The sequence below is a fragment of the Mesoplodon bidens genome, assembly GCF_964165515.1.
Source record: "Mesoplodon bidens genome assembly, chromosome: 19".
Taxonomy (NCBI): domain Eukaryota; kingdom Metazoa; phylum Chordata; class Mammalia; order Artiodactyla; family Ziphiidae; genus Mesoplodon; species Mesoplodon bidens.
In genome coordinates, this window is record NC_138179.1 from 28582088 (window position 1) to 28605691 (window position 23604).

The following is a 23604-nucleotide window of genomic DNA, read 5'->3' on the forward strand; positions in this document are numbered from 1 at the left end:
CATGGGAAGGACACAGGAAGCCCTTCTGCACAGCAAGGGGTGATGGTTGTCTCCCGGAGAAGCTCTGGCCACCCGCCGTGGACCCCCATGAGGGCACACTCGACAAGCCGGTTATTCAGGCTTGGGTTTTGCGAAGACATTTTCGTGAAAATGAAGGAAGCGAGCCTATCACTTTGAGAAGAAAACACTGCCGGTATTTATTATATTATTGCCCGGGATGAAATTTGAGTTTTCAAGCAAAAACTAGAATTGTGGAAAACTGATATTCACCACAGCGGCCTTGATAGCTTCCCTTCCTGAAAGATGTTTCTGATGAGATCTAATATATGTGTGGTTTTTAAAAATATTGTATGATGAAATGTGTCGTATTTGGAAAAGCAGCGTAACCCAATGAACCAATATTTTCCAAATGACCGATGCATGATGCACAAAACAACAAGTAGGTGAAAGATTGGTTCAATGTGTGAGACCCACCCATAGGGTATGAAGGGTTCCGAGATGAGAAAACTTGAGAACTGCCCCACTGGTCCAACCTCAGGCCGGTGGAAGAAGCCACACCCAGGAGGCCAGACCTTATTTGCACTGTACTTGTTTGCATGAAAGTAGGTTTGATTCCACATGGTGCTCTATCCTTGCTGTGGGGTCTTCGGCCTTTCCCTCACCTCTCTGGGCCTCTGTGCCTTCTGTAGAAACGGAGATAATGATTCTTCAGAAACAGGTGGTGGCAGAGAGGGTTCGCTGGCACGGGAAACATTTGGTAGTGCAATCGGAAGGTCTGGATGATGTATGATGAAGAGGCTGGAGAGCTAGTTTTCTTTGGTTTAATTACAAAGACAGACCCGCCCTAATCATCTCCCAACTAAGGCTGCCCTCAGGGTGCAAATCAGCGGCTTTGTGTGCAGGCCCTGGGCTTGTGTGCGGGCTCCTCCTTAGAGGCGAGAGGCTTTGTTTATAGTCGTGCTGCAATCACCAGGTGTGGGGAGAACTGCTGATCCGAGGTCTTCGCCCAGCACAGGAGGAAGTGAGCGTTCTGTCCTGAGCGCAGGGCACCAGGCCACCTCCTCTGCCTCTGGGAGCCCCCGTCTGAGGTCAGCGGCACAGCTGGCGGGCCAGCCTCTCAGGAAGGAAGCTCGAGGAGGCTGGGGGCCTCCCTCAAAGGAAGCAAGAAGCAGAGCCATAGGCAACAAGGACCAAGACTGTGCACGGGGTCTGGGAGCAGAAAAGCAGTGGTCAGCGGAACCAGATGGAAAGCCTGAGACACAGGCGAGGTCAGCCCAGCATGGGGGGTGTCGGCAGGAAGTGGGTGGGGGAGCAAGCGGCCCGCTGTCATCCCCCAGGGGACTCACCACACCTGATCTCATGAGCCCGGGGGGCCAGGGTGTCAGATTCAGGGACAGTTCACGTTAATCAAGCTCCCACAGGCTGTAACACACAAATACAGGTCAGAAGCCCTCTTACTGATTTCTGAGGAAAAGTTCAACTGTCAAAAAGTAAACCAAGGACTTCCCTGGTGGCGCAGTGGTTAAGAATCCGCCTGCCAATGCAGGGGACATGGGTTCAAGCCCTGGTCTGGGAAGATCCCACATGCCGCGGAGCAACTAAGCCAGTGTCCCACAACTCCTGAGCCCGCGAGCCACAGCTACTGAGCCCGCGAGCCACAGCTACTGAGCCCGCGTGCCACAACTACTGAAGCCCGCACGCCTAGAGCCTGTGCTCCGCAGCAAGAGAGGCCACTGCAATGAGAAGCCCGCGCACCACAATGAAGAATAGCCCCTGCTTGCTGCAACTAGAGAAAGACCACGCACAGCAACGAAGACGCAATGCAGCCAAAATTTAATTAATTAATTTTTTAAAAAAGTAAGCCAAAAAGAGCATTTGACACAATCCAACATGCCTTCACGATAAAAACTCTCAGCAAAATAAGCTACGAGGACATACTGTACAGCACACGGAATATAGCCAATATTTTATAATAACTATAAATGGAGGATAACCTTTAAAAATTGTGAATCACCAAATCATGCACCTGTAACTTATATAATATTGTACATCAACTAGACTTCAATTAAAAAAAAAAAACGCTCAGCAAAGTAGGAAGAGAGGGAAACTTCTCTCAACTCTGATGTTTTTCCAACCCCACAGAATATACAAGACCAGGGGTGGGGTGAGCCTCATGTAAACTCTGGGCTCTGGGTGGTGATGACGTGTCCACACAGCTTCATCAGTGGTAACAGATGTACCCTGTGGTGGGGTGTTGATGGTAGGGGAAGCTGTGCGTGTGTAGGGGCAGGGGTATGTGGGGAATCTCTGCTTTCTGCCCAATTCTTTAACTGAGAGTTGACGTTTAGCATTGTGTAAGTTCAAGGGGCATGACACGGTGATTTGATGCATTTATATTGCAACATGATTGCCACCGTAGCGTTGGCTAGTTGGCTAACACCGCAGTTGCATCATACAATCATCGTTTCTTCTAGGGGTGGGAACAACTTTCTGCTCAGTTTTGCTGCAATGATGTTGTTCTTTCCTTAAAAACCTTACAAAGGCTTCTCATCTGACCCAGGGACCTGTGGGACCCTACAGCCTCTGGCCAGTTTTCCCTGTGACATCATCTCCAATCACTGTCCCCGGTCCACTCAGCCACAGCCATGCTGGGCAACAGGCACACCCCTCCCTCAGGGCTTTTGTACCTGGAATTCCTCCACTCTGCATGGATCACAGCCTCACTTCCTTCAGGTCTTGGGTCCAATGTCACCTCAGTGAAGTCATTCCGGGTCACCTTTTCTTAGATTGGGCCCCTCCCCCCATACTTCCTCCCTCCCTCCAAGATTTAGTTCTCTCCTTGGTCCCTGTCACTAGCTAACCTCCTAGCTATTTTATTTATCCTATTTATGGTCTATTTCCCCCACTAGAGAATAAGCTCCTCAAGGGTAGGCACTTTTTCCATGTCGTCTTCTCACAAACACTTGTTGGATGAATGAAGAAGTGACGTGTACAGTGGATGCGAATGCTTGTATCAGGAGATCCTGCAAAGCCACCAGAGAGCCAAAGACCCAGCGGTACTGAGTGAGCTGGACCAAAGCCAGGGTTACTCTCTGACCTTGGGTAACAGCGTTGGAGGCCCTCACCCATCGAGGCAACTGAAAATCCTAACCCTCTGTCTCCTTGACTCCGCTTTTTTACTCTTCCTAGGTTCCAAGCCCCTCTTTGGTTGGCATAGGCTTTCTTTTCTTCCTTCCTTCCTTCCTTCCTTCTTTCCTTCCTTCCTTTCTCTTTCTTTCTTTCTTTCTTTCTTTCTTTCTTTCTTTCTTTCTTTCTTTCTTTCTTTCTTTCTCTTTCTCTCTTTCCATCCCTCCCTCCCTCACTCCTTTCCTTGCTTTTCTTCTCTTTCTTTCCTTCTTTCCTTCCTTCTTTCCTTCTTTCTCTCTCTCTCTCCCCCCACCTCTCTCTCTCTCTCCCCCCACCTCTCTCTCTCTCTCCCTTCCTCCCTCCCTCCCTTCCTTCCCTCTTTCTTTCCTTCTTCCTTCCTTCCTTTCTTTCTTTCTCTTTCTTTCCTTCCTTCCTTCTTTCCTTCCTTCTTTCCTTCTTTCTTTCTTTCTTCCTTTCTTTCTTTCTTTCTCTCTCTCTCCCCCCACCTCTCTCTCTCTCTCTCCCCCCACCTCTCTCTCTGTCTCCCTTCCTTCCTCCCTCCCTCCCTTCCTTCCTTCCTTCCTCTCTCTTTCTCTTTCTTTCTTTTTCAGGAACTGCCAAAGTTTTTGTGTTTAACAGCACATCTGACCAAGGTCCAGGATGTGAAGTTACCGTGTTCAGGAAACATGGGGGGGCAGGGGAGGGAAATCACTCTATAAACTAACTATATAACATGTGCTAAGAAGAATGCACACTTTAGAATATAAAACATGTCCACGCGTAGTAGTTAGCTGCAAAAAGCCATCCGGCTTCTCTTGGCTTGTAGAAAGGGTGCTCCAGATTTCAGTGTAAATGAGCAACACTCAACTCTTCTGTGCGGCAGGGGTCTTGTCTTCACCATCCAGCTCTTCCACCCCAGCTTCTATCATGAGGTCTGCGATGTTTTTCTCCGGGTCATCCATGTGACTGCTCATGTCCTCAATTCTTCCAATGGTCTGGTTGGACGCGGTCTGCCATCTACCTTGCGTCTGTTGCAGGAGTGTCTGCACCACGGAGGTGAGGTCCTGCACAGTCTTGGGGTCAGTCTCGGCCACCTCCCTGGTTCCTGGCTTGGTGGTGCTGTCTCAGACCATCACCTCCACTTCCGTGTGTCCCCACAGACTGGCACAGGCCTTCTTAAGAGATGCTCGACTTTACTGCCTCACGGACCTGGAGTCACATTTTTTCTCTACATCTTGCGTGATCTCTGCCGTGAGCCACTGTGCTGACTTTGAACTCCAACTCTCAGGGCCAGTCCTCCAGTAAAACGTCTACTACGCCTGCTTCCATCACAGAAGTCCCTGGGCCCAACGCAGCAGACGGGAATAAAAGGAATGCCAGAGACATCGCAGAACAGAGGTGCTTCACTTAATCCATTATCCTGGGAAAATGAAAGAGCAATTTTTAAAAGTAGAGTTTTATTTTTATACCTTAGGAAAAGCTAAATTTCAGATGGATTTAAAAAATTAAATGCAAAAAAAAAAAAAAAAAAAAAAAGAACTTCCCAACTAGCACAGGAAACCCAGAAGATGGGGGAGGGGGGGAAAGAAATACATGTTTGCAAATTAAAAACGTGAAATGAGGGATACTGTAAAAAAGCAAAGGGTAAATTATGGATTTGGAAAAACACTAGTCTCAAGGCAAATGACAAAAGTGTGTGTATTATATAATTCCATAAAGAACTCTGATACGTTCCATTAAAAGAGACAAATCACAAAAGAGCAAATCCAAATGGCCTACAGATATATGAAAAAAATGTGCATACTCCTTAGTTTCCAGGGGAAAACATACTAAAGAAGAATAAAACATCATTTTATTGCCCACAGACTGGGAAAATTAAAGAGGTAGAAATGGAGCTGTGGCAGCACTTTAGGAAAGCAATCTGGAAAAATTCATTACATTTAAAAATCCATATACTTAGACCAAGCAATCCCACTCCTGGGAATCTATTCCAAGAAATAAAAGCACCAATACATAAAGGATTAATGTCATATAGCAGTGTTCATAGTGGCCAACACACACACACACACACACACACACACACACACACACCAGGGAGCAGTGAATGTCCAACAACAGAGAATGAGTGAATATATTCTGGTGCATCCACACCATGAAATGTGACGTAACCCATTAAAAAGGGTTAACCAGCTTTGCTCCAGTTAACTTAAAGGAATTCCATCAGTCAATACCTGAGAATAGCAAAATTCAGGAAAGTGTGTCATATGATCCCACGTTTGTCAAACTGACATACAGGAAGGATGTTTTCCACATACATGTTTATAAGCAACGGTCTATATATATTTGTATATGACAGTCATTGCATGGGGAAAATCTGTAATAGGTTGCTGACATGGGTCTCATGGGAGGAGAGGAAGGGAGAGGTGAATGCAAATAAAAGGGAAACAAACAAGAAAGAGGGGAGGAAAGCGGGGGCCCCAGTAGCATAGCACCATTTATACTTTTCTGAAATCTACATACATGAACACACAACTAAACTTCAACATAGTTTAAAATAGACATACTATCAGTATCCCTCTCACTCTCTAAAATTGTAAACAGATCGAGCAAGAGACCATGAGTATCTCTGCCAAGACTGGATGTCCCTTGTATTTTCAAATTTGTCTACACTAATATGCTGTAGCTTTTGTTACAAGTAAAGGTAACATTAGAGGGGGGCTTCCCTGGTGGCGCAGTGGTTAAGAATCCACCTGCCAACACAGGGGACACAGGTTTGAGCCCTGGTCTGGGAAGATCCCACATGCCATGGAGCAATGAAGCCTGTGCACCACAACTACTGAGCCCTCATGCCACAACTATTGAAGCCCACGCGCCTAGAGCCCGTGCTCCACAACAAAGAGAAGCCCCTGCTCGCTGCAACTAGAGAAAGCCCACACGCAGCATCAAAGACCCAAAGCAGCCAAAAATAAATAAATTAATGTATTTTTTTTTAAAAAAGGAAGTTTAAAGATAATATTAGAAACAAGAAAATCAGGGGAGGTTCCCTAATACCCACCAACTCCCTGTCATGGCCTGTGTAGCTGTACCAAGTCCACCCTCCTCTCCCGTCTGGCCTCAGCCCCTCTCCCTGCTTTACCTCCTGCATGCTCCCCGACAGCTCCCAAACCTCTCTCCCATCCAGGTGCTAAACAAACGCTTGTTGAATGAAGACCTGCTGTGTGCCCCCTTCACTCTCCCGGCTCCACCTCCGTCATCCCCTGCCCACTCCCTGCACCAGCTGCCCCGGCTTAGTCACCGTAGCTGGACCTGCACGCGGGGAACTCTTCCTTCCTCACGTGCACCCAACTCACTTTCCTGATTCACCTGAAACACCGCAGCCTCACCTGACTCCAGATTCGAGGAGCTGCTTCTCGTGCCATCTAGTTCTGCTCTCAACAGATCGCCCGGCTTGTGGGAAGCCCCGGCTGGCACAGGACAGGTAAATCGAGAGACAAGATGTATTCATTCAACAAATTGAGACTTTACTGTGTGTCAGGCCCTTTTCTAGGCCTGGAGGCTAGAGCAATAAATCTTTACATCCCAGTGGGGAACACAAATGGGGAACACGGGCTAGAAGGAGGTGAGGGGCCACACGGACGGAAGAGGGCTCCCGGCTGAGGGAACAGCAGAGGCAAAGGCCTTGATGGGAGACATGGGAGACATTCAGGAGGGACTGGAGAACCCCAGAGAGCCTTCCTGGAGGGGGCGTCTGAGCTGGGCCTTTGAGAGGGAACAGAGTCATGCCAGGCAGGATTAGGACAGCAGTGTGAAGGGGCGGGTGGGCCTGGGAAATGACTGGTCCATGGCACATCTGGAGCTGGTTTGTGGTGGGTAATGATGAGAAATAGGGACCTCCCTGGGCGTCCAGTGGTTAAGACTCCGCAATCCCAATGCAGAGGGCATGGGTTTGATCCCTGGTCAGGGAACTAAGATCCCGCATGCCCCACGGCGCAGCCAATAAAATAAAACAGAATAGAATAAAATACAATATAAAATAAACAAAGCAGGAATGCGTCAGGATCCAGGTCTCCTGACTCAGGGTCTGGGGCTGCCACAGCCTCTGAGGGAACCCAGAGAACAAAACCACTACCCACGTCCCCAAATTAACTTCCACCGATTTTCAAATCACCATCTGTCCAACCAATTGCCAAGAAGCTGTGGTCCCTGAGGGCTGCTCCTCGTGGCTTCAGAGGTGAGGCAACTGGTCCTCCTCCAGTGACACCAGCCCCAGAGGATGTCCCTGGGCTGTAGAATGCAGCTCATGACCTGCCAGGAGGAGGTTAAGACCGTCCTATTACACTCACCAAATGGATAAAAAGACTGACACCACCAAGTACTGGTGAGAATGCAAAGCAACAAACTCATACTCAGCTGGTGAGTGCAAGTTGTCCAGCCACCCTGGAGTCCACTTCATTACTGTCAGTGCTGAGATGTGCCCTGCGGCCCAGCGACTCCACTGCTGGGTGTGAACCAGACAGAAACATACGCACACGGTCACCAAAGTCCACATACACCGGACATGGCCTGGGTGCTTATCAAGAGCAGAACGGAGAGGTAACTCGAGGTTTCTTCACATTGTGGGACCTTGAGTAGCAGCCAGAAGGAGCGGATGACTGCAGACAACAAACTGAATGATTCTCATGCCCGTAATGCCAAGGAAGGAAGCCAGACACAAACCAGACAGAACTCAACCCACAACTGAGGTAGTATTACTCTCTTGGGGTCAGTGACTAGATGGGGCACGAGAGGGTCTCTAAGTGAATCCAGCTCACCCCAGCTGGTCAAGCCATGACCCGGGAGAGGCACCAGACATTCATTCCAGTCGGGCTGTGCCGGATCCTCCAGCCCCACCTGAGCCTTTCCTGAAGCGCCCCACCAGAACTCCTGACCCACAGAAGCCTCAACAATTGAGAAACACAAGCAAACGAAAAAAGGGTCTTGTTTGAAGTCACTATGTTTTTCAAGACAGCAATTGATTATTGAAACAGTTTTCATCCTTGATGGGCTGCTGAGGATAGGGACCAAATCTTTCTTGTATTCAAAGTGATGTTAAGAACATTTAATAATATTTAATACAAACAATGGCGTATGTTAATATACAAATAAATAATTTTAATCATTCTTTTTTATTCTCTAAGTAAACTAAACAACATATAACATTAAAGCCTCTTACCAATGCATGTAAGATGCAGCATGCATTACTTATTTAATTATTTTGAGAATTCCTGAATAATTTAATATTTTGAAATTGTTGGGTGATTATTTCTCTGATGTGGCTGTCACTAGTTAGATGAGGGCTCGGTTGAAACATGATTTAACAGTAGGGAACTACGGCAAACTCTTCTTGAGACTTCTCCATGAAATTTGAAGTCGTAAGGTGTTTCAGCATTCTTAATTTCAGAATAATTTCAGTATACTTAATAAGTAGTGAATGTCTCTTGATATTAACTATGCTGTTCTTGGCTCTGAATCTTTCTTAATCCTTGTAATAATCTCAGAGATTTTAAAATATAGTCAACATCTTTATCATCAAGTATATGTAAAATAAGTCATTAGTGTGTCTAATTAGTTGGCACAATTTTGTTAGTTTTTGTTCATCTTCAATCCACGAGGCTAAAACATCATGTGGATGAGTTTCCATTTAATAAACGGAAAGATTTAAAAGTTTACTCTAATTTTCACTTTTGTCATTAGATAATAAGTTCATTATCATAGAATTAAACAATCTAAAATTCTCTCTTGGAATTGATACTTTGTTTTATTTCTGATAGTATGGCATATCTATTTCTCTGTCTTCCATTCACTTTTCAGAGTTTCCCTTACTTAGTTTTTTTTTTAAATAAATTTATTTATTTAATTTATTTATTTTTGGCTACGTTGGGTCTTTGTTCCTGCGTGCGGGCTTTCTCTAGCTGCGGCAAGTGGGGGCTACTCTTTGTTGCGGTGCACGGGCTTCTCATTGCGGTGGCTTCTCTTGTTGTGAAGCACGGGCTCTAGGCACGCGGGCTTCAGTAGTTGTGTCTTGCGGGCTCTAGAGCGCAGGCTCAGTAGCTGTGGTGCATGGGCTTAGTTGCTCCGCGGCATGAGGGATCTTTCTGGACCAGGGCTCCAACCCGTGTTCCCTGCATTGGCAGGCGGATTCTTAACCACTGCACCACCAGGGAAGCCCCCCTTACTTAGTTTTATGTGTTCAGTCACCTTTTATCATTGGCTCAATTAATCCAGCAGTTCTCAAGCTTTTGTCTCAAGAGACGAGCCCCCTGACATATTTAGTGTATTAAAAATTAAAACTAAGAAGTTAAAAATATGTTTATTCTTAGTTTATTAAAAAAACACAATAATAAGCCCATTATAAATGAACACAAATAACATATTATTATGAAAAATAACTATTTTCAAAAACAAATTTAGTGAGAAAATGATTCTGCATCATCAGTGCCAACATTGACACAATAAAAAAGGCAATTCATATCTCTGTGTTTTTATGAAGAGTTGTGAACTCACCGGAACCTCTGAAAGTGTCTCAGAAGCTTTCAGGATACCACACTTTGAGGACCAGTGAAATGATCTACAAGCTTCAACAATATCTTGTAAAGATATTGCCTTTTCTATTATAACACATAATAGATAATGTATAATATCATTTATTAAATCCAAACTCTTAAAAATTTTCATTTATTTATTATTTATCTAGCCACTCCCATTTTACAATTTTTATTAAAATCTATAGAGCAGGATTGATAGAATTTTTAAACTGCTTTGTCATCCTAGGATAACAGGCTGCCTATCAAGTTTTAAGTCTTCATCCAAGTTCCATTATTTCAATCCCAGCTTTCAGATATTTTATTTCATTCTCCCTACTGTTTATTTGACATGTGCTAGTAAATATAAAATCTATGAAGGAAAGACTTAAAGCAAGTTAACTGATTTGCAAATTTGTTGCATCTTCCAGAGAAGCAACAAATTTGCAAATTTGTTTCTATATTTGGCTATTTGGCTGAAATGCTAGACTTTCTCCGTAGCATAACACTGGGCACCGTCTGTACAAAATCCATTAAAATTTTCACATAAATATTTATGATTGAAACCATTTTTCTTGAGCACTGACCATCAAATTTAATGTATGATTTTAGTTGTTGTTCTACTAGCTCCACATAACCCGCAAAGCCCACTAAACGATCTTCCAAGTGTTCAGTTTTGCAGTTTAAGTACAGTAACAGTCAGCCCTCTATATCCGCGAATGCGCAGTTGGTTGAATCCGAGAACGCGGAATCCGTGGATACGGAGTGCCCGCTGAACTACCCATTTTATGTAATGACTTGAGCATCTGTGGATGGGTCCTGGAACCAATCTGCCATGGATACGGAGGGACGGCTGTATTACTTGTTTGTGAGGCCTACAGCCAGATGGGGAAAATTCGCGAGCACTCTGGGAACTAGTGACTGCACGGGGCTGGAAGCCTGGGGGGCCTTGCAGATCGGGGTGGAGAATGCCTTGGGGGCCTGCAGAGCCAGGGGAAGGCCACGTGGTGGGGGTGTGCAGCGGAAGAGTGCTTCTTCCGCAGTGAGCACCTCGGCGAATAAAAGGCTCACTGTTTGGACCTTTACCCACCAACGTTGTGGACCCAGCAACTGACTTGGAGCTAGATGAGACAGAAAACTCCCTCGGGAACTCACGACCAAGGAGTGTGGTGTGGTTGTGGAGGATGGTGAGCCAGCGTCTGCAGACCAGTCCCACCACCTCCAGAGGGTGATGGGGCTGCTCAGAGGAAAGTGGGCTCCTCATCTCCCAAAGGAAGTGCAGGGTCAGAGCCTCAGCGCGTAGGCCCGCCAGAGAGACTGACCAGGATGAGGGTGATGTGGACCCCAGCGGAGATGGAGTCACAGCTACAGGTGGGGTCTGCCCCCAGCCTGAACCCTCGGGTCCCCACTCCCAGACTATTAAGGAAGAGGAGATAATGGAGGATGGCCGGCTCACTGTCCAGAGAGAAAAATGATGGGGATGGAAATGGTTGGGGCCCTTGTTTGCTGGTTGTCTGAGACTCCTTCGTAGGAGTTTTCTGGAGGATTGTGGGCCTCTGGACTGGTTACCCACCCCCCCCAACCCTTTCCCCATCCCCTGTCCAGCCTCTCCTCCAGGGGAGGAAGGGCCTGGTCTTGGCGTGGTGGGACCCCACTCACATCACCCCCTTGGGCCTTAAGTTACTGAGTGATGAGGCCTGGTTTCCCAGCGCAGCCCTCTTGGGTGCAGTCAGTGTGATGGGCGAGGCATGGGGTGTGGGCGGGGCCGGAGGGGGAGCTAATCCTGGCTGACGACAGTGGGCAGGTGGATTGTGAGGGGAGGGGACCAGCAGAGGACCAGTTCTCAGTGCCAGGGAACCAAACTCGGGCTGGGTTGGGAATGGTGAGATGAGCATGCAAACACAAGGGAGACGCAGTAGGTCCCCTACTTCTAAGGGGCTCTGTTCTGAGAGCACGTCTGTAAATCCAATTTGTTCGTAAGTCCAACAAAGTTAGCCTAGGTACCTGACTAACACAATCGGCTCTGTGGTGCTGTATGTAATAGGTTTATAATACTTTTCACACCAGTATATTATGTCTGCTGAAATAAATATAGGTATTAGGGATCCAAAGAAATCATAAAGACCACACATAATATTGATCTCAGTTTTAACAAATGTGGTCACAGTGAAGTAATTGGATTAAAAAGATGATATCTGATTTTATCTATCAATCCAATATCTATAATATCTAAAGTACATTCCTATTCAAAATTCTTCAGAGTGAAAATGGTTCTGATGAACCCAGAGGCAGGACAGGAATAAAGACGCAGACGTAGAGAATAAACTTGAGGACACGGGGAGGGGGAAGGGTAAGCTGGGATGAAGTGAGAGAATGGCATGGACATATATACACTACCAAATGTAAAACAGATAGCTAGTGGGAAGCAGCCACATAGTACAGGGAGATCAGCTCGGTGCTTTGTGACCACCTAGAGGGGTGGGATAGGGAGGGTGGGAGGGAGACGCAAGAGGGAGGGGAGATGGGGATATATGTATACGTATAGCTGACTCACTTTGTTATACAGCAGAAACTAACAGAACATTGTAAAGCAAATATACTCCAGTAAAGATGTTAAAAAAATTATTCAGAGTGAAATTATTTTATGGGCTTTAAATATAATTTTTAAAGAAATATTTTATTCTAAGTTCTGCACTAGTACCAAAGAAATGATCACTTCTATTTTTTTACTAGTACTGTACTCTATACAGTAATGCACAGTAAAGTACACAAAAGCACAACCACTTGTAGAGGATGCATGCACGTGAAAATGTACACCAGACGTGAACTAACTTAATGGGATTGGACACACGAACACACGTTCGCATCTTTGAAAGTTGCAACTTCGAAAGTTCGTATGTAGGGGACTTACTGTAGTTGAAGACTCGAACCAAAGTAGCAGTGGAGCCCGCCCACCTTCCAGCCCTGCTCGCATAAACACACACACACACAGGGCAGCTCTCACCCTGCCCAGAACTCAGAACCTCCCAGGAACACATGCTTCCCGCAGCTTGGCCTCCAGCCCCGGGTTCCCTCAGGAAGTCTAAAACCTTGGCTACGTGGTGAGCTTGCGGGACCTGGGTTTGTTTTCTGTCTCCTCCAACCTCTCTCCAAATCTTCATCCCATCCAAGTTCAGGGATGAGGCTTAAAACCTTAATAAATTGTATCTTATTATTTAATCTGTGGCTGGACCTGTGAGCAGCCCTGGAATCAGCCTTCTGGGAGTTCAGCCGGGGGCCCGCTCCTGGGCCCATGCCAGCAGCCTGGGATGTGTGGGCAGACAGACAGACAGACGAACAGAGCACAGTGGTGCTCTGAACATTTCCAAGATAAACTGTATTTCTCTTTAAAAACAAAAAAACAAAGCAAAGCAAAAATACTTGTCTGTGAAACAATAGACTTGTCGTTGATAATGATAGAAACTTTACAGCCTGACTCATAAGTTTTCCAAAGTTGTAGTCTGTGGTCGCCTAGGAGATGTGCCACCCAGACTCCCCTGGGAGGAAGGACGTGCTGTCCAGCTGGGGAGGGACTGTCAGTCCCCAGTTGTCTGCTTCTCCAGGACCTCAGCCCGAGAGCAGCCTGGCCACCCGGGGTCACGCCCTCCAGGGCAGCCCTAGCAGGTGACGGGTGAGCTGGGCTTTTTCGCCTCAACTCCAGAGCTTTCTGCTGGGGTGGCCCAGGCATGGCCAAGCCTGAATCAGGGTTCTCCCTATGCCAGTCACTGATGTCCTTCCTGTCCCTGTCCCTCCTGTCACTGGTGTCAATCCCTAATGAGCATCTCCATTCCAACTCCAGGTCAACATCTGTTTCTGCAGAACCCAGCTGGGATGGCTGTTTTCTCATTTCAGTAGGTAAGTGATTTACAAGAGGGAGCAAAAACCTAGGCTGCGGGCTTCTCTGGTGGCGCAGTGGTTGAGAGTCCGCCTGCCAATGCAGGGGACACAGGTTTGAGCCCTGGTCTGGGAATATCCCATATGCCACGGAGCAACTGAGTCCGCGCGCCACAACTACTGAGCCTGTGCTCTAGAGCCCGCGAGCCACAACTACTGAAGCCCACGCACCTAGAGCCCGTGCTCCGCAACAAGAGAAGCCACCGCAATGAGAAGCCCGTGCACCGCAACGAAGAGTAGCCCCCACTCGCCGCAACTAGAGAAAGCCCACGCGCAGCAATGAAGACCCAATGCAGCCAAAAATAAATAAATTTATTTAAAAAAAAAGAAAATTCCTGGCTGAAGTCTATTTTTCATATCATTCCAGAAGATTTGTGTTTATGATTCAGAAGATTTGTGGTTATATTTTCTAAAAGCTTTAAGAAATATATCCAAACTTTGTTGTCTCTTCACTTTATGTGCTTATTTCCATATTTTACTATAAAATCGTACACGTATAAACATCAAAGCTCTGCACACTAACAGTCCCGAGAATTTCAAAGCATCAGCAGTATGATCAAAGTAGAGACAATAGAACCAAAATAGAAGCAAACAGCAATGATGCGATTTGAAGAGAATAATTAACTGGTGATTCTCCTGATCTCAGAATGCCTGCCTGCCTGGGAGATGGGGCCGTGAACACTTGTCACATTTACTTGTCATAGAAGGTCCTTTTACCATCATAGCATCCCGTGGCATTTGGCTGATCAACTAAGTTTATGTTAGAATTTTTATTAGTAAGTGATTTCACCTCTCACTGTGGTTACTATTACACAATTTACTAACTGAAACATTTCGATAGTTTGTCAACAGGCATGTTTACACACACACACACACACACATACACACACAGTTACTAGAACAAAGGACAATGAAAGTGAACCAGATTGGCCACTTTGCACGCTTTCAGAAGTAAAGTAAAAATCCCCCTTGCTTGCATTCCTGATTAAAGCCTAAATTTGACCCCCAGTCACCCTTCCTGAGTTACCCACCCACCCCTGCTTCTCCACCCTCCCTGCAGCACCCACAGCCTTGGACAACTCGACCTGTCCCCATCAACTCCAGTCCCTGGCTTGAGATGATTGCTCAGTGCACCTCTCCTAAGCGGGGCTGATCAGAATCCCTTCCTGAAGAATTTGGGGTTGAGACCGCTGGCTGCTGGCTCTCTGCCCATCTGCCCTGTCCACGGAGCCCTGAGGGGAAGGAACAAAGAAGCAGACTCCTCCTCCAGTCCCAGGCTCTGCTGGGAACCCGAGAGCCACACTTGTATCTTTATCTACATTCCTCTTTTATTTTTTTGCTTTATCACATTTGACGTTGGTTATGTGCTTATTGACATAGTCCTAACTAAACACTAACTAAACATCTCCTTAGCAAAGCTCTCCCACCCTACATGTCCCCCCCACTTCTCCTCGGTAGTGAGCCCTGAGGTCAGAAATCCTTCTGTGCATGCTGCATGCTTTATTTTTTAAAGCAATTGTGTGTTCCTGGGGCCCCTGTTTAGCCTGTGTGTACGGGATGGGATGCAGGTCTGAATTAAGGGCTTCTAGTGGCTTCTTTAAAACATCTCCATAAGGTCCTACTGTGGGGATGTAATTTTAATGATATTAAATATAAACAGCTCAAAATTGTATATTGATTATTAGCTTCAATTAACTTCAATTCCTAGTGGATGCAACCTTGTGAACAGGGCTGAGTTAGGAATGATGTCTCATGCACCGGCTCAGCTGACAGAGGATACACCTGTCCTCACCTGGATGGTGAGGTGACCAGCAGGAAGGTCGAAGCACTGCTCCCGGAGGGTGCTGAGGCCCCACGAGGCACCTCAGTGACAGATCCTGAAACCAGCAGCTTTGGCACCTCAGGACAGCCTGGACAGCTCACCCTCTGCTCCCTGGGATGTTGGCTGTTGTCAGGTACTGCATGGGAAAAGCCTGCCAGCCTTGGTCCAGGTGTGTTAGCCCTCCCCATTGCTTCCCTGCTGTCCAAAAATTTTATACCCATTGATTCTTCACAGAAAGTTTATAGGAAGTGAATTCTCCAGGCGACAGTTAGATAAACAACTCTTACACAGGTGTAATGGTCCATCCCTAGAACTGCAGAGCTTGCATTCTGTTCACCTAAGCACCACCTGGGGACTGGACAGAGGAGGGAAGGGGGAGACCCCAGCACTGGGCCGAGGGAGGGGAAGGGTTGCCTATGGCCAGCTTTGATCTCACTTTACTTACCCAACACACACTGAAATAGCGCTTTGTAGAACCAGGTAATCTTCCAAGCTCTTTCCACATTTCAGTCCTTCAATCCTCTCAACAACCCAATGAAGGTATATGTTGATGTTATATCTTCATTTTACAGATGAGGAAACCTAGGCAGGGGAGGTGAAGTGGCTGGTCCAGGGTCCTACAGCCCATAAGATATTTATCCCAGAGAACTACTTTTCAGTGAATTTTGGCACATTGAATCCTATATCCTATTTAAATACTCATGTTTAAAGAGAAAGGAAGATAATCTTTCAAAGAGGTAAGGAATCATCTCTACGTGAATTTTTGTGTGTATGTGCAAACTTGCTTCATTTGCTCTTAATTTTTGAAGGCTGCAGACTTTCACAGGGTCTAACACGCACCTGGGCCAGATTTTGAAGTAGGGAGGGAATTAGGTAGGTGTGCACAGTGGGAGCATAAACCCAAGACCCCATATTTTAAGGGTTTCAGGAAGGGGCCAGTTCCTCTCCGGAGATTTCCTCCACTGACTGCCTCAGGTTTGGAGGTTCTCAGGGTCCCTGTCTGGCCTTCAGAGGTCATTGTGCAGGGATGGGCCTGGGGTGGGAAATGTAGCTCTGGAGGTGAGGGATAACCTAAGAGCAAATACGTTAAACAAGTGAACATACAGTGCATGATAGGACCTGAGATTTCTGACATTCTCAAGCACGTGGTTTATAAAATGATTTCGTGGGCTTCCCTGGTGGCACAGTGGTTGAGAATCTGCCTGCCAATGCAGGGGACACGGGTTCGAGCCCTGCTCTGGGAAGATCCCACATGCCGCGGAGCAGCTGGGCCCGTGAGCCACAACTACTGAGCCTGCGCGTCTGGAGCCTGTGTTCCGCAATGAGAGGCCGCGACAGTGAGAGGCCCGCGCACCGCGATGAAGAGTGGCCCCCGCTTGCCACAACTAGAGAAAGCCCTCGCACAGAAATGAAGACCCAACACAGCCTAAAATAAATAAATAAATAAATAAATTTATTTAAAAAAAAAAATGATTTCGTAAGACACCTCTGAGGGAAAGGTGACAAATAAGTTCCTTGTCGCTTGAACGTTAATAATCGGGTGGAAAAGAAAACTCCCTTATGTGATGTAAGGTAAGTCTTAGGTCACACCGGCAGGACACCGGAGGCGAGAATCAAGCGTTCTCACTAGAGCCTTGAAAGAATGCAAAACTGAGTCTGCGAGCATTGGCAATTCTCGGGGAGGACGATCCTGAGCTGTCATCAGCTTCTCACAGAAGCCAAGAGACCCCAAGAAGTGCAGGATCCCTGCCCTACACGACGTCGTGAGGGACCCTGAGCAGTAAACGCAGTAGGGCTGGGAATTGGCAGCGTGACCCCTGGCTTTGGAGGGCGCGGGAAAGGCCGGGCTCTGGGAGATGCTCCTTTGCCCTCACCGCAGGCCTGGGGTCCACTCTGCACAGGGACGTCCCTGTCCCTCCCGCAGCCGGTGTTGGCGACCCGCTTCCCCGAAGCCCGCCTCCTAGCGGGTCCAGCCCGCGGCGCGCAGGCTCGCGCGCTCCCTCCCGCCTCCATCAGCAGCTGGGCACTCATTTTCCCGGCGGAGGGAGCGCGCCTGCCGCGCCGACGCTGCGTCAAAGAAGATGCGCTGACGTCGCGGAGGGCCGGCAGTCGGTGCGGAGCGGCCGACGCGCGCCTGTGGGCCCGCTGCGGGGCAGGGCGGTAGGGTATTGGGCCGGGCTGGAGAAGGGCGGCGGCCGGCGCTGAGCAGTTCCCGCGGGGAGACCAAGGCGCCGACGGGCGGGGATGAGGGGCGCCGGAGCCCGCACCTCTCCCGGGCGGGCGCGCGGCCCCGGGGGCGCCCAGTGACGGAGGCGGCGGCGCCCCTGCCCGGCAGCGCCGAGCCCGCTTCGCCAGGGAGCCCGCTTCGCCAGGGAGCCCGCGGCCGGCGGCGGCCGGCATGAGGAGCGGCCGGGGCCGGGCCAGGCCTCGCTGACCCCGGCCCTGCGCGGCGCCTCCCCGTTTCCGCTCGGCCTCTCGGCATGAGCGCCGGCTCGGGCCCGGGGCCTCGGCTGCCCCAGCTCGGCGGCCGGCGGGCACGCTCGGGGCCGGCGGGCCCGCGGTGCTGATAGCCGCCCGCCCGCCCGCGCCGACCCCGGGGCACGGCCATGGAGGTGGTGGGCGACTTCGAATACAGCAAGCGGGACCTCGTGGGACACGGGGCCTTCGCCGTGGTCTTCCGGGGGCGGCACCGCCAGGTGAGCCCCGCCGGCCGGGCCGGGCGGGCGGCGGCGCCTGAGGCGGGGCGGCGGCGGGGCCGGGCCGGCAGCGCACGGACCCTCCCCGGTGGCCGATAATTGCAGACCCAGCGGAAAACCGGCCGGCGGTCTGCGAGCCCGGGGCTTCCCCGACTCGGTGTCGCCTTTCCCCGCGCGGGGCCGCGACGGCCCCACCGGCCTCAGTCCCAGGGGCTGGGCGGGGCGCGGGGAGACCTAAATCGACCCGAAAGCGGGCTTAGCTTTTTTTTTTTTTTTTTTAAGCTTTTGCTGTTTCGCAAATAGGCTCCCAGCAGGTTTTAGGATCTAAAGAATTTGGAAAGGCACCTCGGGAGTGGAAATAATCCTAGAAGGCTTGGGGCAAGGGGCAGGTCCAAAGGGATGGCCTGGTTGCTTAGCCGATAAAGTAATAAATACTACTGACTTTATCATGAGAGTAACTTAAAACTCAAGGGAAAAAAAAAATAGCGAAAACACGTTTAATCCTACCTAGCTGTCAAATCCTGTTTTCAGTTAACTATACCACCTCCCAGGTTATCCTCCATAACTTTTAAATAGTTGTAACTAAACTGGGTCCTTTTTTCACTTAATGCTTGTTACTACGTGGTCTTCATATTTATTTTTACTGGCTATCTTGTAGGACATTAGCTTGCTACACCTTTAATTTATAAAATCATTTTCCTGTTAGAGATTCGGGTTCTTTTCTGTTTTTCTTCTCAGTGCTGTTACATGAATTTGCTAAAAACATCTTTATGTTTAGATTTTTTTTTTTTTTTTGCTGTTGCATTGTTTCTGTGGAATAATTTGCAGGAGTAACTGTTTTTTCTTTCCAGAAAACTGATTGGGAGGTAGCTATTAAAAGTATTAATAAAAAGAACTTGTCAAAATCACAAATACTGCTTGGGAAGGAAATTAAAATCTTAAAGGTATGTTTCTTTATGTGATATTTCGTACTAGGTTAAAACTTAAATGGACACGTGATGACATCCTTTGCAATTTTGGTAGTTGGCCCCAAGTTTGAGAATATTCACCTGTTGCTCTCATTTTTTGTGTGCTCAGTTTTTTGAAACATTGAGTACTGGGAAGCTATTTTTTTTTATTTTTTTTGCGGTACGCGGGCCTCTCACTGTTGTGGCCTCTCCCGTTGCGGAGCACAGGCTCCAGACGCGCAGGCTCAGTGGCCATGGCTTCATGGGCCCAGCCGCTCCGCGGCATGTGGGATCCTCCCGGACCGGGGCACGAACCCACGTCCCCTGCATCGGCAGGCGGACTCCCAACCACTGCGCCACCAGGGAAGCCCTGGGAAGCTATTTTTAAGAATAGATGTTTGTGGCTCTTGGCCAGTGCTTAGAGGGATTAGATGAAAACTGCTTTTAGCTTCTCATCATTTCTTTCCCTTAGTTATTGCCTTATTGTTTGAGAAGAGGCAGGTCCCTCTTACACATTATTTATCTCTTCTGATTCCTTTCATGTTATAGTTAATTTTTTTTTTTTTGGAGAAATGAGGGCAGTTGGAATCTTTCTTCCTTATAAATTGAACAAAGTTACTTTCCTTGGAAGTCGTCTTTTTATTTTTATTTATCTATCTATTTATTTATTTATTTAAAGTGGTCTTTTTAGATCACTCACAAGCACTGTTATCCAAGTGGGATGCTTTGAGGGAAAAAAAGAGTCCGTGGTCAAATAAGTGTGGAAAATCCTGTTTACTAAATACTTCTTGGAGAGTGACAGAGCACTTGACTCATTAAAGAAAGTCGAAAAAAATTAGGCAATGAAGAGACCAATTTAGGTGTGTTTAACCCAGTGTTTCCCAAAGTAATATAAACATGGAACCTTCATCTAACATTCATCAGAACTACTATTCTCTGGACAGCTCTTTGGTAAGAATTATAGCTTGTTGAATTACACTTCGTTTTCTTTTAGGCAAATCGTGCTTTTTAAAAGCACTTTGGAATTTTATGCCTTTCTTGTTAGAAATTGTATATAAAATCTGAAAGACTAGCAGAAAGTATGTGGTCATACTAACTCTTACCTTTATTTTGTAAATGAGAGTACTCACCTTGTTAAGAGTCTAAAAAATTAGGACAGTAAAAAAATATTTAGGCCCCAAGTAAAGTTTGATCAGGCACATTTGTTTTTATTCTTCAGTAGACTGAATTGTTCTAATCTAGTAACAGAAGTATGGTATACTACAAGTAGTATAAATGGATGTATATGTGTGTGTATACTTAAATTAATGTTATTTGTGTATTGAAATATTATAATTACTAGAATAAATAGAAATATTTTGAATTCTCGATTTTCTTAACAGGAACTTCAGCATGAAAACATTGTAGCACTCTATGATGTTCAGGTACCTTATTCTGGATTTTTAAAGAAATATTTGTATGTTAATAAAGAACTTAAATTTTTTTTCTATTTCATACAAATGTAAGTGAAATCTTAACAGAAATAGAAAATTGCCTTATTCTTGTTGAAAAGATATATAGCTTGAGCTGTGTGTTTATTAAGAATTTGTTTACAATAGTATAGGGCAGAAGGATAAAATAAATAACGGGCTGCATGAGTAAACTTACTGACAGATGATAATATACTATAGGAGTAGTGTTGTCTTAGGTCAAGTCCAGATCTAGCATCTCTGTGATAAATGTAGAAAGGACTATTTTGAGCTATTAAAAAAATCAGGTAGAGCTTTTTTCTTATTGCAAAAGCAACATTTGCTAATGGTGGAGATATTAGACAGTACGTGGAATAAAAACAAAGAAACTATGCATGTTCATCTAGATTTGTCTGGGATTATCGCCATGGCATACAGTAGAGTTGCATTGTATGTGGAGGTGGGAAGGCTGGGTTCTGAAGTTACTTTCTTTTTTTTTTCCTTTTAATAAGTTTATTTATTTTATTTATTTTTATCTGTGGCTGTGTTGTGTCTCCGTTGCTGTGCTCGTGTTTTCTCTAGTTGCGGCGAGCAGGGGCTACTCTCCATCGTGGTGCGTGGGCTTCTCATTGCAGTGGCTTCTCTTGTTGTGGAGCACGGGCTCTAGGTGCACGGGCTTCAGTAGTTGTGGCTCACAGGCTCAGTAGTTGTGGCTCGCGGGCTCAGTTGCTCCGCGGCATGTGGGATCTTCCCGGACCAGGGCTCAAACCCGTGTCCCCCTGCACTGGCAGGCGGATTCCTAACCACTGCGCCACCAAGGAAGTCCTCAGAAGTTACCTTCTAAGGCAGCATTTCTATATAGTCAAAATTACCCTTGGAAATCCTTTTTTTTTTTTTTTTTAACGTTTTGCTTATTTTAAGTGAGGTGTTTTTTTTTTAATTCTTATTTATTTATTTATTTATTTATTTATGGCTGCGTTGGGTCTTCGTTGCTGCACATGGGCTTTCTCTAGTTGCGGCGAGCGGGGGCTACTCTTTGTTGCAGTACGCAGGCTTCTCATTGCGGTGGCTGCTCTTGTTGCGGAGCACGGGCTCTAGGCGCGCAGGCTTCAGAGGTTATGGCACACGGGCTCAGTAGTTGTGGCTCGCGGGTTCTAGAGCGCAGGCTCAGTAGTTGGGGCACACGGGCTTAGTTGCTCCGCGGCGTGTGGGATCTTCCCAGACCAGGGCTGGAACCCGTGTCCCCTGCATTGGCAGGCGGATTCTTAACCACTGTGCCACCAGGGAAGCCCTGGAAATCCTTTTAAAAAGGCCAACTTTGGAGAAAATTCCTGTTTTTTGGGTGGAGCACCAGAGCACGTAGTTGCCTTATATTTAGGGACCATATTGTGTTTTATAAATCCCTGAACACTGGAATCACACTTGGCCAGTGGTATGCACCCGCTGAGAGCCCCAGTGGTCTGATACTGTTGAGGGGCTACGGTGGCCAGGCGTTTGTAAGTGCAAGGAACAAAGGAGCAAAGCTGTGAGTAGAAGGAAGTCCTTGCTCTTAGTGTGCTTAATTTTAGTGGACTGCTCTCTGTATGTTCTTTTAAAAATATATATAGTCGTTTTTCATGTCATATCGTACCACAGAGTATTTATTTAACTAAACCCATATTATAAGATGTTAAGGTTTTTCCCATTGTAAAAAAAAATGCTACGAGGAGAATACATACCTTCTGAAGATACCCAATTATTTCTTGTAAGTTGAATTTCTAGAATTGGAATTACTAGGACAAATAGCATGAACAGTTTTAAAGTTTTTGATGGCAGTGTGTGATTGTTCTCCAAAAATATTGCAGTTTAAACTCCACACACAGAATATGTGCGTGCTGTGGGTATATTTTATTACCTATTTAAATAGGTGTAATTTATTCCTTCATTTGAGAAATTTCAAAGCAGCCTAGAAAGAAAGGGGAAAAAAGTTTAAAGTAAAACTGATCTGATGTCACAGTCCCTATTGAAATGTCAGTTCTCCTCAGAGCTGTTTGTGTGGTTGTCTTAGTCTCTGTAGCTAGAGGGCACCAAGTGGTACAAGTCAGCGCCTCGTACAAAAACTTAAATAATATTAACTCTTAATTTCCCATCTTTTGAGAAGTGCAGAAAACCCTGTCAATTTCAGAGTAGGTCTTGCTTTCAGGGTAGAGAGTGTAGTTGGATTTTTTCTATCAGAATGAGAAATATTTAAAGTACTGGTTTTGGCTGCAGAATGAGATGGCATCAGGGAGAACATATACTCAGAAACCAGAACTATGGAACAGTTGGGAATGTCAAGGTGACTGCATGAGAATGTTTACTGTTTTGTGCATTGTGTACTCCTGGAACTAATTTGTAAAAGCAAACTTAAGAACTGTTAGTCAAATGAATCTAGTCTTGAGCATTTGGCTGTCAAGTAAACAGAGTTTGGATTTGCTTCCTGGATTCCGACTGTTCATCAAGGGGTACAGGGTGTTTGCACCATTCTCGCTGGCCATCTCTTGTGGCAGTCCACCTCAAGTTTGTGTGCACTTTGATGAATTGAGAACTTTTGACATTGTTTGTCAGTTTGGATGACACTTAAAAAGAAACACATTTTCCTTAATTACAAAAGTAATATATGCCCACAGTTAAAATATTCCAACATTGTCAACACAAATAAATTGGAAAAGACATGGCACTTCCCAGAGATAACCACTGTTTGTTATATTTATTTTAGAGTTTTCTAAATAGATATATGAATCTATAATCAAGTGGGAGGAGACGGGGCTCTAGTGGGGTTGGGGAGAACAGGTCAGCTTCCCATGCAGATGCGGCCTCTGGGAGGAGCGGACAGGAGGGACCTGGAAGAAGGGATGTGGTGGGAGTGCAGGCGGGAAGGAGGAGTAGTGCTGAGTGATGCAGGAGAGGGTGGAGGGGCCACGTGGGGTGGACCTCTAGTCTGAGGACAGTGCAGAGCCATTTGGAGGGTGATATCATGTCTGTTTTTCAGAAGATACATATCTTTGAGCATTCTGGGCATGAGATAAATATTGTCAGTTGGGAATACTTCCC

At 46.6% G+C, this 23604-nt stretch overlaps 1 protein-coding gene across 2 annotated transcripts in view; it reads left to right on the forward strand.

The window, feature by feature from the left end:
- Positions 1-18034: 18034 nt before the first annotated feature.
- The window catches only part of ULK2 (unc-51 like autophagy activating kinase 2), a 64863-nt gene continuing 59293 nt past the window's right edge, over positions 18035-23604 (forward strand). For both annotated transcript variants that reach the window (XM_081220596.1, XM_081220597.1), the window contains exons 1-3: positions 18035-18137; positions 18989-19081; positions 20467-20508. In XM_081220596.1, coding sequence (XP_081076722.1) covers positions 18048-18137; positions 18989-19081; positions 20467-20508 — 225 coding nt within the window. In that variant the 5' untranslated portion in view covers positions 18035-18047. The remainder of the gene's footprint in view (positions 18138-18988; positions 19082-20466; positions 20509-23604) is intronic.